The sequence below is a fragment of the Drosophila santomea genome, chromosome 2L (assembly GCF_016746245.2).
Source record: "Drosophila santomea strain STO CAGO 1482 chromosome 2L, Prin_Dsan_1.1, whole genome shotgun sequence".
Taxonomy (NCBI): domain Eukaryota; kingdom Metazoa; phylum Arthropoda; class Insecta; order Diptera; family Drosophilidae; genus Drosophila; species Drosophila santomea.
This window is the reverse complement of record NC_053016.2, coordinates 14,407,016-14,424,876: the sequence shown is the minus strand read 5'-3', so window position 1 is coordinate 14,424,876 and position 17,861 is coordinate 14,407,016. Positions and strand designations below refer to the sequence as shown.

Genomic DNA, 17,861 nt, shown 5'->3' with positions numbered 1-17,861 from the left:
GCAAACAAAGTGAAACCCGTTAAGCTGCTGCTCCTGCTGCTGCTGCTGCTGCTACTGCTGCCATAATGCCAACATTTTTCGCTGCATTATAATCCATAACAACCAACTCGCCGGCTGGCGAACAAAAAAGTGTAGCCTGAACTGAGACAGATCTACTTATTTATGATTTTAGTGACTGCAAACAATCTCTCTTTAACAATTAAGAAGTTCCACTGCCAAATAAAGCGAGCATTTAATGATCAGCAAAACTGTTCTGGTCAAATATGATTACGTTTGATAAACAGATACCGAGGTAGTCGTAAGTCAAATGGGATATATTTATTGAATACATTCAGACTCGACGCCATCATAAGTAGCGCCTGAGTGTACGGTTGTTGCAGCCCAGTGTGGGGCACTCCATTCACGGAGTAGCTGTGGCAGCCTTCTAATGCAGCTTTGATTAAAAACGCAGCAGTTTTTAATTTGTGGCAATGCAGGGCGCTCTCGCCGCATAACCGCGTGCCCCACTCTTTGGCCGCTCCACTTGGCGATCCTTTGGCGGAGACAAAGGCTGCCAATGATTGAAGTGTATATCCTAGTTTTCAATTGCCCCAGCCTTGGAGGCTGCCCCCGCTCCGCTGGCTACCCTCTGCCTGCTGCCAGCTGCCAGCTTGTCTGTCACTGCTTGGTGGGGCACGCCTCCGTGGCAACCACCGCCCACCCCCACGCCCACGCCAAACGCCCACCGCACTTGCCACCGCACGACTATAATTTTTATGTTACCCATGCACTCGCCTACCAATTAAAATGTCTGCACTGGCAGCGGACGAGGCAGCGTCGGATGTGCTTATGTCGCTAATAAACCGTATTATTAAGTGCTCGTTGGGTGCGGGGTGCGGGGTGTGGGGTTTGGGGCAGGGTGTGTCAAGGGCCGCAAATAGGGGTGGGGCCTTGAGGTTAGACTGCAAGTTGCACCCCTACTGGCTGAATGGGTGCCGCGGCTGCCACTTTCAACTTCCGCCGGCAAATGTATAATACTATGCCGGCGCACTAAAGTTTTTTTTCCCCTCTTTTCTGTGCCGCCCCACGAAACCATCGGTTTCAGTTCCACTTTCAGACCAAAGCTGGTTCCTCGTGCAACACCCATGGCCATGTGAATTAATTTTAAGCTGCTTAAGGTGGGAGAACATTTTTCATTTTGATTTTGTGTGACGCGTGGGAAAACTTAGTTTCATCGTCATGTAGCTTGCTGCTTGCCGCCTGCAACTCTGCTAAATTTTGGGCTGCAATTGTTGCTCTAAGCGTGAAAGTTGCCCCAGGATGGGGTTCGTGGAGCAGGTACCATTTTGGGCTTATCAAAACCAGCACAGACAATGGGAGCTGTTTTAAATTGTAATGTACTTACAACCGAGTCGGCACTCGTACTAATTTGTGTGGGAAAGACTTGTTTTTGCAATGCTTACCTGCAAAGAGAAGATGAGTAAATGTTTGAAAATTAGTTGGGAGATAATTTTTAGTTTTTTCTTCAAACTTATATATTTATTCCAAATGCTAATGCGGTTCATACTGAAGCAAATGCGATTCATACATCTACAGTGTTTTTAAAGAGTCAAATATGTTTTTAAGGCTTTTTTTATATACTGACTTTAGAAGTGTAGAATTATTGCTATATACACATTTCTTTATAGAGAACCTGCAAGCGGAATTTGCAGAGTTTGAAAATGCTTAATATTTGCAAGATCAATTCATACGTTAAGAATGCATAACCATCTGCTTCAATCCACTTAGAAGAATAATTTAGTTTCAGGCGCTTCCAAAACTTAGTTCGTTTGCCTCCAATTCATCATTATCGGCAGTTTTTCAGTCTCATCCCCGTCTTGACCCCTTCCACCCACCGATTGCTCCTCACTTATAGAGGTCAAAAGTAAGACAAACAAGCGGTCGAGTTGGGGATTCTTCTTCGTTTTTTTTTTTTCTTTTTTTGGCTTAAACTGGAACTGGCGTACGATGGCAGCAGACAAACGCGCTGATAAACTTTCGACCCATGCCGCAAAAAAGTCGGACGCCAAAAGGGGAGGGGTTTTCTAGGGGGGCGGGGCACGGAATTTATGTGGGTAGCTCGCCGGCGATGCAAAACTTTTGCATTGAATTTGAGCGGGGCGAACCTTTTTTCTATTTTTTCTATTTTATTTGCCTTTTTGCAAGTAGTTTTCGGGTTCTGCTTTTTTTATGCACGGCTTGGCGAGGAGTGGGGGCTCGGAAAACAAAAGGATTTTGCAGCTAAAGCGAACGGATTTTTAGTTAGTTGTTATTATTTTATATGGCCAGAGCCCGGCGACTCGGACAACTGCAACTTTTCCCGAGCAATCGTTGCGTCCATCCTTCAGCTTCTCTAACCCTGCCCCAGCTACCCAGCCGGTAGTCCTGGCAACGCGGAGGTTGGGAGGACGGGAAGATGGGAGGTGGAGCCACTGTTGAGGCCGCAACTGGCGGAGGGGTTCAGCTTTTCCATTTTCCCTCCCTCATTCGCTCCTCCTGCCGGAATGTGCGCCAAAGCATAATAATAAAAGCGCACGGAGTGGGCTCCGAAGGGGGGAAATCGTTGGCCAGGCAAGGAGTAACATGCTCGTTAGTCCCAGCTAGAGAAAATTGGAGGACGGGCGCAGGATGTGGGGGTAACGAAAAAATAGAAGGAACATTGGACAGCGAGCGGCAAGGAATAATCTAAAAAATGGAAACCCAAACGAAACGCAAGACAAACTTTGCTGCCAGCGTGGGTACAAAATAAATGAGGGCCAGGCCCCCAGTTCGTTTGGCGGATGGGTGGTTTGGTGTATAGTTGGTTGTGTGTGTGTGTGGTTGGGGTGGTTGGAGGTGGTTGGGGTGGTTGGAGGACCTGAGGAGCTGAAGGACTCGGCGCTGGATGAGTGCCACGGGCAGGACTCGAACTTAAAATGGACAAGCGCGGCGTGGGAAGGCGGTGGTGCGGTGAGCCTAGGACTGGGGCTGAAGAAGCCTGATGAGCAAGGACGAGCCAGCCAGTGCCACGAGGAGCGGTTCCTTTCTCCGCTACCAAGAGACTCTCTCGCAAGGAGGGCTCAGCTCCGCTCCACACCCCCAAAGTGCTGTACATAGAAGTAGCGGGCGTCGAAGCAGGAGATGGGCAAAAAATTTTGTATAAAAAGTGCGCTGGCAAAGTAAGCAAACGGCAGACGTCCTAGGGTAGCAAGAAGGGAGTGGCCTCCTGCTGCGGTGGTGGTGGGAGGGGGGTTTTTAATGGAGAGGGGGCGGAGGACCAGAGGACTAGGAAAGGGATGGCCAAGCAAAAGGGTTAGGCTAAGGTTGTCTGTGTGTTGGTGTGGGAGTGGGTGTGTGTGTGTGTGCGGGTCTAGCTGTAATTCCGATGCGATGGTGTTCGTGAGGGACAAGGGATCGCTGGCAGGGGCTCCGGAGATAGTCCTGCTTGAGGAAAGAGTGGCTTCGTGGTGGAATAAAAACTCTGTGTCAGCATCGAGCTTCAAAGACGGGATGTGGCCGTACCGAAAGAATACAGTGTTCAAAGAAGTTAATCCTTCTTTAAAAAAATACTTGATTAGCATTCTTTATATAAATTGTTTTGATTATTCGACTTAATTTGCCACCACCCTCAATACACTTTTTTTGTTAGATAGCCTAAAACCTTTTTCCTATTTTCCAACTTAATACTGTTTTTTCATTCAATCGAGTTCATTCCACTGTACAGAGCAGCGGTGTTCAAGGATGCCCCGTCCATGGTTTGTCGACTAGGGTGTCCAATCCAGAGCCCTTCGTCTTCGACGTCTTCGCAGTGGAAAATAAAGCGCACGTTCTCATAAAAGCCCCTGTACGATAGACCCTCCCCTTATCGTTTCTATTTCTATTTTTTTCGGAAGGCCTGGTCCGTGTGGGACGTTCAAAGGGTAGGAAGGAGGTGGGTGGTCTGGGGGCGGAGGACTGAAGGACTGAAGGAGTGGCAATGGTGCGATACCAGAGCGTTGAAAGGGTACAAGACAGCGTTCTGGGTAGAGCAGCTGAAATGTTGCTGACTTGCGCTAGTTGGGGTCCAACTCAGGGACTTGAGTAATTCGATAAGGGGGCACAAGAGGCGCGAGTCAGCGTTCAACGTTCAACGTTCAACGTTCAGTTGCTCGACGAGAAGGTTGCAGGCCACGTTACGTGGCGTATTTCATTAGCAGTTGCGATATCAGAGTGGCTCCACTTGCTCCTTGGGTGGCTGGCCCACTTTGGAGTAGGTGCGACTTGGGCTTAATTGTCTATTTCAGTTGGCTAGACGAGGGCTGATATGATTAGCCCCTGCTCGTCATTCTAGCAGAGTCTATTTTAAAGTCGACTCGTTGCCGCAATTCTTTCCTATAAATTTTCATTTTTCTTATTTCTTATTTCTTTCTTCATTCGCCATTTCCTCATTCATTCATTACGTTGGGGGCTATGCATAAATTTTTTTCCAATATCTTGTGCCTCGAAACTTTTGCCCACGAGTCCGGCCCCAGAGTTCTCTAATTTGTGTTTGAGTTTCATCTCTGTCCAAAGGAAGTGAGGAACATTGGCGCAACCGGAAACCTTTTTTCCCCCCTTTTATATCCTCTTTCTGAAAACGGAGACAGGACCAGACCGTTGGCATCGCTGTGAGCCAACAGCGAGGAGTGGATCTCTTACTGTGCCCTCTACTTCCCCGCCACCCCAGGCATCCCAAAATCTTACCCGGCAAAAAATGGAAGGCCCAAGCCCAAGTTGGTAAAAAGAAAATACAATGAAGACGAGCGCTTTGGCTAAGCGGAAAGATGGTTGCTATAGGATGGTTGGGCCGTGGGCCGAGGGTCCTGCGGACTCCGACTTTGGACTTTGGGCTGGGTGTCGCCCGAAAGCAAGCGAAGATGAATCGTTTCGTGTTGGCGTTTTGAGCACTCAAGTGGGCGAAGTCCTGGCCAGAAGTTGGGCAAAGGTTATTGCCTGGTCGACGAAGACGCTGGGTGTGCTTGTGTGTGTTTGTGTGTGTGTGTTTCATCTGCACATCAATCGTGAGGCCATTGCCGGACCAAGGAGCTGGGTCCCTCGCTCGTTTTCATTAAGCCAAAAACCCCACGGAATGGGTGTGTTAGTGGGGAAGGGTGGGATCCCAAGTAATAAATGTAAAATGTTGCTGATGAAACCCAAAGCACAAAGACGGAGCGAAAGAGAGCAGAAAAATTTGTAGATGCTGGCTTAGCTCATCAGCAGCCACAGAATCAGGGGAAGAGCAGCAGCAGCAGCAGCAGCAGCATCAGCAGCAAAATGGAAAATAATGAAGGGTAAGCCGGTGCAGGGATAAGGATGGGTCTTTTTGGGGGGATCGGAGCGGAGCAGGACTCTGCAACAACATGACGTGGGTTCCATTCGAATGCTGCCTGGCGGCGACAGGCGGGCAACGGGGAAGGGACTCTGTGGGAGTGGGATGACTCCTGTTCCAGGATAACGAGTGTATGAGTGTATGTGTGTGTGAGTGAGTGCCGGCACCCCTTTAAGATGTCTCGGGTCTCGGGTCTCGAGACCCCCGCACTAAAAACCATCAGAAACTAACTAAACACGAGTGGGGGTGAAAGCGGAGCGCATGTGAATGTGTGTGGTGGCTTTTAAGCAAACGTCTTTCACAAGTGAAAGGCCCGAGGGGTGGATCTCCGGAGGTTAGAAGGGGGCGGCATAAAAGGAGCTGGCATCAGTGGTAAAAGCCAAAAACGTAACCTAAAACTGCAAGAAAATTAACCAAAAATACTAAGCCAAAGTCGAAGACGCAAACACACACTCGCACACGGGCGCAAGGGTTGGTTGTTTGGGGGTTTTGTGCCTACGAAAAGTGTAGCATACAATTTGGGGCAAAAATAAGGGAAAAGTGGATGGAAGGCGTGGGGGTTCATGCATGCCAAGGCAAAGTCTTTGGCTTGGCAACATTGAGAGGCAGTCCGGAATGAAGGTGAGGTCGAGGCGCTTGTGTAGAAACTTTTGGCATTGTTTTTGTGCCACTGCGAGTGTGTGTGAGTGTACGTACGTACGTATTGAAGGCGGCGTCGCTATGTGTATGTGTGTGTATGGGATGTGGCACTCATTTCTCTTTCTCTTTCCGTCCCTGCGTCTCTATCTCTGCAGCTGGGGATGAGCCAAGTCTGGCATCAGCATCAGCATCAGCCCTACCCGAAGACCAACCGTCCTCCTGCCATCTTGTGAAGCAACTTTGATTGTGGCTGAAGCTGAAATACATCGTTGCCTTCTTCATTTCCTTCTCCTTCCTCTTCACTTTGCTCCTCTTTTTTGGCCAAGATGGAGTTGAGTTGGCAGATTGCTTGTGCGACTCGTTCTAGCTCTGTGCCTGTCTGTGTGTGTATGTGTGTGTGTGTATGTGTGTGTGTGTTAGTGTGGATGGGTACGTGTGGGGGTGGGCGTAAAGGCAAGACAAGCCGGGCAGTCTGTTTTGCTTTAGGTGGGAGGCAAACTTGGTTTTTTTTCATTTTGGGCTTTCTGGGGGAAGGAGCGGGCTTCAAGGTGGTCCTAAGCTGATGGCTCATACTTTCGAGAGTGTGGAGGAGCCACTGAGAAAAACGTGGATATGGGGATATTAAATAAGAACCTATTTCAGCTTTCAATAACGCAAAGTGTTATTTTATGTGATACACAATCACCGATTTATTTCTAAGGAACAATCGGATGTGTCATAAGTATCAATCCAATATTTATTAAAAGAAAATTCTTCAACTGAATGATTTTTTTCACATTCAATATAAAAATTGGTTAATGTAAATGAAGCATAGTGGAAAATGATGGCCTGAGTTAATAACTCTTCTGCATAAACTTGATGGCTAATTATTATTCATTTATAAGATTCGCTACTGTGTTTCGCTTTCAGTGTTTTATTCCTGGAACCAATGTTATCCCGTCGAGCTTGCCGTTGCCGTTGCCGTTGCCCTTAGCCAAAGTCGTTGTCGCAATCGAGACCCACTTCCCGCCCCATCTGCACTCCTCCAAATTGCCCAACCACCCAGTGTCCCTTGCCTTGTCGTCTTTGGTGTTCTTGTCATCTATTTCTATTTTGGAGCAATGGCTGAGCAGATGAGGGTCTTGGGCTGTCTAACTTGTCTGCTTGTATGATGGCATATCGCACACACCACCTCCACCTCCAATCCCAACAACCAAGTCCAATTCCATCCATTCTCCATTCATGTGTGTGCTACCCAGTGTGTGTGTGTGTGTGCCTGTGTGTGTTCAAAAAACCGTAAGCAATTTTCCGTAACATCTAACCGAGGTGGAGGAGACCCAGAGCCAGCCAAGACAGTCGAACGACGTCTTAAAAGATGCTGCTCCATCTGCCGCCCCCGACTCACAGTGTTCCTTTTTGCAGGTCCGTCTCCATCTCCATCTCCACCTCCAATCTGGGGTCCGCTCCCCAGACTGTTGTTGATGACATTGACTGGTTTTCCTAGCGCATCTCCCTCAAATTCCGCACCCATCCTTGGCGTCTGCCTCGATTCGCCTGGCACGTTGTCTGCCTGCGACACTAATGCTGAGATGTGTAACGGTGGCACAGCACAGCACTTGGATCAGGATCAGGAGCGGAATCAGGAGTGGAACGCAGAGCCAGTGGTACGCCATACCCCATCGATACGAAAAGTTCGATGATGGGCTGATGACTGACTACCATTTTGGCTGTACCAAATCATGTTTGATTACAGCTGAGCAGCATAACAAGTTGTGTCCGTAGTGTGGGTGCCGCTGAAGGAATCTTCAAACTTTCCACAAAGTCTTTAACTTATCCCCCGGAAATTTTGAGCCTCAAATTAAACACAAAGACGTTCTGTTCCTTTTGGACACACACCATGTCCTGCGGCGGCTTATGTGCGCTTAGGCGCAAATCTTGACCCACCCACCTACAAAGGGTTGATGGGCTCCCATTTGGAGTGGGTGCGAATGGGTGGTATGAGGGGTTTCCTTTGACAAACACAAGCACATACGTGGTGATTCAACTATTTATGTACAAATGGCGCTGACTATATACAAAAGTCAATGCTTTTGTTGCCTTCACCGGCCACAGTGGGTTTACGCGATGACGAGTTGGTTCCCATTGGGGGAAGGGCACTGGATCGCCCAATAAACGAGCCAGAAATGCGGGAATTAGTTCGGATCAAACGAAGCCTGGGTGCCCTTGCCAAAGTTTTGTGCACAGCGACAAATTCTAACACTTGTGAATAAAACTACTTAGAATTATTGGAGTTGGAGTTGGTAGAGTTAATAAATTAGAGGCACAAACATATTGAAGTCCTTTTTCAACGCGTCGCATTAGGTAAACGAAAACGTAATTTTAAGATTTATTGCGCCCGAAACTTAATTAGGAAAATAATCATATTGATTCAATCTATCCCATTGAAGCAAGTTTCCTGCACTTCCTTGAGCCACTTTTCGCAACCCTTACATGAAAGGCATGGGACCCCGACCGCCAGAATTCGGATTCGTTCACCCCTCGCACACACGCAAAGAAAGTTCACCGGAGGGCTGGTCAGTCGCCGGACTCGCTTTGTGTGTCTGCCGTTCTCGGGTGTGTTTGAGTTTCTGTGTGTGTGTGTGTGTTATGTGGTGTGTGGTGTGTGTGTGTGAGTGTATTTGTGTCTTGCGGGTGGCGTATTGGGATGCGGTGGCTTCGGGTGGGGGAGGGGTTACACCCAAGAAGCAACTTCTTTTGTGGCGCCCCAAGTGAGCCCGCAATCCTCGCACCCATTTTCCACTTCTGTTGCCTGTGCCTGTGCCTGTGCCTCCGTCTGCGTCTTCGTCATTTGATGAATTACCGAGCAGAGCAAGTGTGCGCCCTTTGGTGTGAGTGGGTGGGCTACGATTGTGGGTGGGTGGAGAGATTAGGGCGACGTGGGTATGGGTGGCATGAGTGGCATGGTGGGTGCGGGTGTGGATGTTTTGTAGACTGAATGTGTGAGTGTGCGCTTCGTTTCATTTTCGGAGGCTAGCGCCCTGCCGCAATCCCTACCCCTGAGCGAGACATCCCCATGTCGTTACTTGACTGCCCTCGCCACCTTCTCCCCATAATACACACACACACACACACACACACTTTACTCCCCCGCGTCGTCTTCGTTAGCGTCGCCACTCGCGATTCTATGTACCAAGGAGCATTCACGTATGTGGAGAGGAGACCTGCACTGGGATACCGCCGTATATCATTAGACTGCCTCCAACTCCGCCTAAATGGCACACACCCCAACCTTCTAGCCACCATTTTTATCCGAAAAGGCATTATGGGCAGGTTTTTCTTTTGCGATTGCTGCCTACGCGGCGTATTAGCAATATTTTTGCAACTGTCTAGGTTGCTTCCGTTCCTTTTGGCGCTCCTACCATGCCCTCCATATATATTTTTTCCAACTGTTTATTTTGTGGCTGGGTAAATGTGTCTGGTCTGCGGTGAGTCTCGGAATGGGAATGTGTGGGCTGGGGGCAAATTGATTTCATATTGGACTACTTGCTGAAAGCGGGCAAAAAAGGCGAAAAGAATGTCTATATAGGATGGCTGTAAGGCGGAAGAGCCTTTGAAGCCCGTGACAGAAGTGGAAGGAGCTGTATCGATGATTGAGGTGAGACCCCTTGAATGACTGATACATTGCGGCTCCCTCGTGGCGAACCCCGTTGATGAATGAATCATGAAGTTTGCCATTATCCAATTATTCGGGCTATACCTTTTCTCGCTCAATCAGGTCATGGATTTTATTTACCCTAAAGTTCCTACGATATTTGGTATCGAGTTTCTCATGAAGGGAAATAGCTTTATGCTAAACAATTTTTATGAAAATTATTATCTGCTCTTTTCATTTTTTTTAAACAACTTTCTCCCTATAACACACTTTTTACGAGTGGAAACATAAAGTTTAAACTTAGTTTTCTGGCTTAAATATTCATGTTGAGTGCACGCAAAACGAAAGAGTTCAATTGCCGTTCGTGGGTGGTGCTCTATGGTGTGTTATATACTTAGGAAACAAGCGCAGGGCAACAGCTAGCTATCCAAGGACTTTTTAGGAGATCCAAACTCACCTTGTGCAGCAACACCGAGGCTTTTCTTTTAGATGCCATCTTCGTGCTGGTGGTGGCGCCTCCGCCAGCACCTCCCCCACCGCCACCGGTTGCCGATGCGGTACGTGTCGATGTTTTTGGTGTTTTCCTCGGATTCTTCGGAATTTTGGCAGTTTTTTTGATGTCCTGCGTGGAGTGAGCTGTTCGCCCGAAGACCAGACAATTGAACTGAAGCAGGCGCTGCCAAAATGCGACAATATCAAAGTTGCAGCTTAAGATGCAACTCGACTCGCTGGTATCTTTAGCACTGAACACACTTGTAACACTTGTGCGGATTGGGTTCGCTGCAACGTTTTGGCACTTGTCTGAATTTTTGGCGGGTTTTTTCTTTTGCTAAGTAGCTCGCACAGTTCACTATATTAGCACAGTTTTGAGTTTCAATAACCCAGTGGCGAACGCGATTTGGCACACTTTCGGCGACAATTTTCCGGGGGTAAGCTCCGTACTCAGCAGCAATCACTATTCAAAACTCTATTTTCAATTTCAGAGTGCGTTTTAATTTTATTTTTGGGCTTTGGGCATTGGGTTTTGCGATTTGGTTTGTTTTGTTTTGGTTTGATTTGATTTATTGAAAGCTCCAAGCGCTTCTTCGGCGAACCAAACACGACGCAAGCCAACTGCTGACTGACCAAAACAGAGATGGCCAAGTGGGTTTTGAGCCGAGACGGAGCCGGAGCCGCCCGCCTGTCGTCCTGCGTCGACGTCGGCAGCGAAAGAGAGGCGCGAGAGTGAGAGGACCTTAGGTGGCAGCGCCTGCGCAGCAAGGACGAAACTTGAATGTGGGACGCCGCCAAAAGCGGAAAGTGCGTGTGCAGGCGAAACGCCGAAAAGTGTGCAACACTCTACCGAGCCCCCTCTTCCCTGCCTCCCTTCCCCCTTCTCTGCCACTCACCAGGCGACGGCGCCTCTGTGTGGCCCCCCTCCCCCCGGACCGCACTCCACGTTGTGAGAGAGCAGAGGGATATGAGTACAAAAACAGAGAAACGCCGATAACGCGACGCTGGACGTCAACGAACCACGCTGTCCATGGCCGTAGACGACGGCCTCAGCGGGGGGGCGAAGGGGTGGCGGGTCAGCCGAGGAGAGAGCGCGAGTGGGTGGGTGGGGGCGGGTGAGGTCGCTGGGCGGTGGGCGAAATCAGCCGGATGGCGGCGCGGCAGATGAGTTGACAAACAGCTGAGTGCCGACGCTTTTGTGAATGGGATGGGTGCTCGCAAAGGGGGAGTGGGGGAGTGGGCGAGCGCAGGCACGAGAGAGTGGGGCGGCAATTATTTTTGTTTTTCCCTTTTTTTTTTCTTTGCCAAGTGTAAGTGGGGTGGGGTGGGCACATGGGGTTTGATGGCTGTTGCTTTTGTTGTCTTTCGCCGGCATGGCGCAAAAAAAAAGGCCGGCTGGATCGACGCCAGGGGTGGGAAAGGGAAAGCCCGCTGGAATGGGGTAGGTGATGGCCGTGGGTTTTTGGCTTGGGCGCGGATGTTGGTTTGTGGAGTGTTGGGGTGATGGGGTGATGGGTGGCGTGGCGCGGATTGGAGTGGGTGGTGGGCGGTGGTTGTCGGCGTTTCGGATATGAAAAACGCACAAAAAATATTGGGAGTGGGTCCGGGAAAAATAAATGAGAAAAATATATATGAGCCGGCTACGTTGTTGCTGTTGGCATGGACAGCATGAATTCCGAAATGCTCTCCCCTCTCTCTCTATCGCCTTCGTCCTTTTCCCGTCGCTGGCTTGCCGTCTCGCTCTCGGGGGGAGTTGGGGTGTTGCGAAAGTGGACAACGTTGTTGTCGCTTGTCTGCCTGAACGGCAAAGAAGGACGATGGCTGGGTGGGTCGTTGGTGGTGGTTGGAGGGTGGAGAGTAGAGGGTGGTGGATGGAGGGTGGTCATGGGCAGCGTAAAGTTTTCGAAAAGAATAAAGGCGAAAAATGCGGTGGGGGAATGTTTTTCGATTTCGTGGGTTGAGTGCAAAAAGGGTCAAGAGCGTTGGCCACCTTGCGTGAGTTGCGGGGGTCACTTGGATCCGATGGGGTTTGTTTGAACAGGAAGAGAGATCCGACGCTCGACGTCATTGCCGTCGCTATTTCGATTATTTTCGATGGTTTCCACTTGGCGATCATTAAACTTGACTGATATATCGAGCGGGCTGATTTTTGATGAAGGTTAAGAAAGGGATACTGTACGAAAATGTGGTTATATGTACCGACATAAAACACTTAGAACGTTTTCTTTCAAATTGTATGTTCAAAGTAAAATAGCTTGATACGCACAAATACATACATTAAACCAAAATGTAAGCTGGTGCTTAAGATTAACAAAGAAAGAAATTTGTTGAAGCTAGAAAGAATTGCCTATTGGGTCTTAAACTTGCATGTAATATTGCATTTTACATACTTACTTTACTTTGTTTTGCTTATAAGAATTTTAAGGATAGCCAAAGAAATATAGATAATGGATTGCAACTTAGCAATATCAATAGAAGCTTTAATAAAATTTGTAACACATCATAAAATTCGTATTTTATCTGTGTAACACTCTACATCATCATTCTATTTGAGGTTAATTTGGCAATTATGGTGGTAGCTTCTCGGTATATCGAATGCTTCTAATCAATCTGACCTCAACAACACAAATCCTTGAAAATTCTTTAAATATTTTATAAACCTTGTTGAATAATTTGGAGTCAGCATTCCTCCTTATCTTTTTTCTAAGTAAGTGCCTAATTATAGTTCCTGATCAACCTAGAAATTGGTCAGCATTTAAATTCGGCATAAAATGCTACCTGCCCCACTTTCGGCTTATAAAACGTAGTTATCCGGTGTGCTAAGTCACGAAAGTCAAAGTGTTAACGTAAACTGGCCATTTGGATTATGCATAATTAAAGCTCGCACACTTGCTGGTGGAGAAGTCTTTGTCTGGGTAAATAGGTTCAATGTGATGGTTCTCGATTTTCTCATTATTTGTCGGAATGCTCATTAACATTCATATATATATATATATATATATTTATGTTAGGCTCATTGACATCTACTTGGCTTGTGGATAATAATTAAGGCAACGAAATAGTCGGGCATCCCTTTCTCCAAGAAACTGAGAGGAAGTCTGTTGATCATAACCACTGGAGACGTACAAAAAATACGTATTCCAATGTATAAAAACCATTTTGACATGCCATAATGAAACGGTTGTATTTGTTTTAAAAAGCCGAAAAAATTAAATCAAGGAATGATTTGGAAGCATTGTGGAATTTTTCCTTATTTACTATTTGCCTTTTAGTGCATATGAAAATATAAAATAAATTAGGTTTGGCACGCATTATATGGAATGACAATAAAGTTGATGGAAATTGGACTAGCTAAATGATAACTAAATGAAGCGAGTCGGTAATTGATGTGCTTCGCCATCAGCACACCCTCGTCTCACCTTTAATTGTTTTGTTTCGAATGGGAAAGAGTAGGCAAATCAAAACGCATTTATGAAATAATAAACCCTATGGCCAGAATCGCTTTGTAAATGCCGTAAATCTTTTAAAACTGCCAGCTACTGACTACCGCATAAATTCAAGCGATTTCACCTCTGTTCGCTGTTCGACTGAATAAAAATAAGAATGAAAAAATTGTCATAAAATTAGTTGCACAAAATCCAAAAACTATTTCATCAAAAATGCATAAAATAATAATAAAATCGTACGCGAAAAAAATAGACAACCGAAAATAGAAAAAGTTGAATTAATGAAATATTTATATAGCGCACAAAATGAAAGCGGCGAATGGGAAAAAAAATGTGAATCAGCTAAAAAAATATGCTATGTGTAAAATAAATAATATATAAAATATTTATATAAATTGCAAAAATGCGCAGCTCTGCATAAAAAATAAAACCAGCGTAAAATGTGAAATGCGCAGTCGCCTCTATTTTTCTATTGTGAGGGGTCTACAGTTCCTATATGTGCACATGCATATATGCATCGGCGGATATATAATGGAATATGTATAAAATGTCAAATGATTTGTTTGCTCGCTTCTTTCTGCCCCACTCGCGACTGCAGCTGGCAAAAAACTAATGCAAAAAACAAATGGTTAGTAATATGCTAAAAAAATCTGAAACCGAGGGGGTTTCGTTTTCAACTTTGGGTGTGAGGCTCTAGCAGCAGCCGCTGCAGCCAATTCAATTAAAAATCTGCCACTTAAGCCCTCCAGAAAAAAGGATTGGAGACACGACTGCACTGGCCAGGAGTGCATGTTTGCGCTTAGCTGAAGCCCGATTTATGAAATGAATGATTTTAATGGTGGAGAATGGTGTCCTACTTGCTCTATAATAATATAACATATCTGACCCCCGAAGCAATTATTATATTTACAAAGAAATATACAAATTAGTTACCACTGAGTTTTTCAACAGTTCCAATTGATTTTGAAAAATAAAATACTTAACTTCCCTGCCAGTGTGGAGTAACTATACTATTATTTTCGGATGCAGCTAGGCTGTAAGCCGGCTTGGTCGAACGGACATCGCATCCCTTTTATGGAACCTCCAACAGAGCAGCAAACTAGAATGCAACACCCATATGCACACCCATACCCACACAGATTGCACTCGCACACAGACGGCTTGTTGTATATAACAAAAATTTTATTCGAATTTATTTTAAGTGTTTTTTTCGCATTTTCCCTGAAGGGGAGTGAGGGCAGGAGGGTTCACGGTAGGTGCAATGCATTTTGTTTATATTTTTTTGGCCGCGACTACTACAACACTAAACTGCAACGATACATGCAAGCGTGTGTGTGCATGTGTGTGTGTGTGATGTTCCTATATGTGTGTGGTCATAATAAATAATAAAATAGAGGCGCACACGTGCACACAAAAAATAGGGTAACCTGGCAGGAGGAGAATGGGCAACTATGCTACAAAAAAAAGGGGAAAAAAAGCGCTCATGCTGTTTGAATTTTGCGCACATTTTACGCCTGATCGAAATATTTTGCGCCATCCAGGCGATGAGGCCATAGAAAAAGTCATACGCCGCTGCGTTGAGCGGGAAGGACCTCGTCCTGCCGAAAATTCCACATCCCAGGCAATCCTCCTATGCACGCGCCTACAAAACTTTTATTGTGTCCGTCGATGTTTTTTCTGCTTTGACGCTTCGACCAAAAATTGCCAATGGGCTTTGTACGAATGGGGCGAACAGGGGTTAAGGTTTTTTCGATTGGGGTCGGGCTGGGTGGTAAGGGGGTGGTGCACTGCGGTGCAGTGGTCCCCGCTTAAACCACGGTTATGGTTATGATTGTGGTGTGATGGCCCGCTTGCGTTCCATTGGCTGGTCTGTTGCTTGTTTTGGCCCGTTTTGTTGAGGTAGGCTAAGCAGCTGAATGCGGTATATATTCACTTCCACTGTGCACTGCATGTGCATTCGAATGCTTTGTTAATCAGTTTAAAGACCCACATGTGGGTGTGGTCTAAATTTAAAGGTGGCACAAGTGCAATTCGGCAGAGGCTTCCAAAACATAAATACATTTATAAGTGCGTTTACATAAGTACAGATGGTACTTTGCGGAATTCTTGCAATACACATATTAGCTAATATTGACTTGATTTTTAGTCAGTCATTAGGAACATTTCAGGTTATTAAAAAGTTAAGTCAAAAATCGCCTCTTTCAAATTTCTTCGAGTCACAGTTCATACAAAGATTATTTAACTACTCCTTACAACATGTATTTAGAAATCTTTCACCGCATCAGTGCGGTTGATTTCATTGCGAGTCGCCACTCTTGCGAGCCACCAGTAAGTATATAAAAAATCCAATTTCATTTATTTGCCTCAATCAATTTTAATCAAGTCCAGTGGCAAGATGAATGCGCAGACGAGGAGACAAGCTCCGAAAATACAAGGACATGGACGACATCTTAAACTTCGCACACTCATCGCATCTTACACACGTCACCTGCCTGAACGGTGCAGGTGTGGGTTTATCTCGAGGTTATTACCGCTGAGTGTTGCCACACAAAATAATGCATTAAAGACGACAGTGGGTGGTCGCAGGACTCAGGACTCAGGACTCTGCACCCGAAACAGGACAACGACAGCAGCAGTTGCAGTAGCAGCAATTGCAGCTACATTTGTGGGGGGCTTTGGAGAGGTTGGGGGGGTGGGCCATTGCAAGTGCCACCCCCCACAAGAGCTCATCCCCCGACCTTGCAAAGTGCATTCACTTGCACAAGCACCCAAACCTGAGCATGCTCGGTGATTGTCCAACTAAGCCCGACTCTTTGGAAATTTATGATGGCCGGGTGTGGGTTTTCTTGGGCCTTTTCGGCCAATACATGGCCATATGCACGCCTATTGCCCAATACTTATGTACAACAAAAATGCCAAGTTGTCTTAAAATTTAATGAAACTCGTTGCTGAGAAACAGAGCGAGAAAGAGAGAGACCAGAGTCCGGACTCCGGAACTCCTCTTGCCAACCAGATTCTTAGGCCTACTTGGAAGCCAAATCTTTTTATGTACATGCTACACGTGCGTGTGTGTGTGTGTGTGTGTGCATGAGTGTGTGTGTGCGTGTAACAGTGTGGTGAGATGCAGAGTGCGCCTATGTTGTAGTTGCTTTTTGTGCTTGTCAGAGCCTGCAATAATAAGTTTTCCATGCACTTAATGTCAAGTAAACAGAACGGCACCCCATCCGGCCCCAAAGAGTTCTTCGACTGCATTTTCGGCAGCTCACTTCGGGCCCAGGCACACGTACACACACACGTACTCGCACTCGCACACGCACACACTCACCCACACTCATAAAACAACAGGCCGACTTTTGCATAGTTTTAGGCGCCTTCCAACACATTACGCATACGCACGGTTGACCTGAGACACCCCCCAAGTTGCTGCTGCTTGTTGTTGTGTTGCAACGACAGCTACAGCTACAACTACAACTACAACTACAAGGACTGCAATTGCAACTGCATCTTCGAATTTCTTGTGCAATTTCTTAAGATCCTGCCAGAATATGCCGCTCTGCTCGCACAGCTTGGCTTACCTTCTCGCTTGCACCAACGGCTAGCTATCCGGACATTGCAACGTCTTTTTGGGATTGGAAAATTTGTTGCTGCTGCATTTTCTTAAAATTTTGTTCAAATATGTGAATAATTGCAAAAGGTTCAGGAGCCGGGCCTGCCTATGTGCCTGCCATTTAATTTTCCGACTCGTGCGGAGGAGGGCACTTTCTTGGGATATCTTCAATACATAATGTGGAGAATATATTTCGAGATACGATTTCTGCCTTGCTCTGTCAACCCGCTTGAGATTTACATAAATAACTAAAATTTTAATATATGTTTATTAAAGCTCCACTTTTAAGAAGGCCTCTCCCTGCAAAAAGCATTTATACTAATTGCCTTGAACATTTGATTGGTCGGCCATTGATTGTGCAAAGTATTTTCTTGCCTTCTGCCTTGTGTGGGGCAGCATTAAATTTGCAACTGCAGTTGATCACTCAACAGATCTGCCTGATTTTCGGCAAATCAGTGTATGCTTATTCATGCACATTAGACAGCGATATTTCGGCAATGGAAATTTGACCCACCGGGTGTTGAAAATTAGAAATTAATATTTAAGTTTGGGGAGATGCTCAAAAATTAGGATGGTACTCAACAAAATAGAATACTTTTTAGTAATTTCTAATAGAGACAATTAAGTACGACACTATTATATTCGCCGTAGAAGAAAATGTATCTATGTAGCAACCTTCTTCTTTTTTTTGATACGGATTAA

General features: G+C 46.3%; 1 protein-coding gene across 2 annotated transcripts in view; it reads right to left on the bottom strand.

The window, feature by feature from the left end:
* Positions 1-17,861, bottom strand: part of LOC120455016 (glycine, alanine and asparagine-rich protein) — a 58,279-nt gene that overhangs the window by 16,166 nt on the left and 24,252 nt on the right. The window contains exon 1 of one of the 2 annotated variants that reach the window (XM_039640861.2): positions 10,072-10,664. The exons of the other annotated variant lie outside the window; for it this stretch is intronic. Coding sequence (XP_039496795.1) covers positions 10,072-10,110 — 39 coding nt within the window. The 5' untranslated portion in view covers positions 10,111-10,664. Of the gene's footprint in view, positions 1-10,071; positions 10,665-17,861 lie in introns of those variants that run through there. 2 annotated transcript variants of the gene reach the window in all.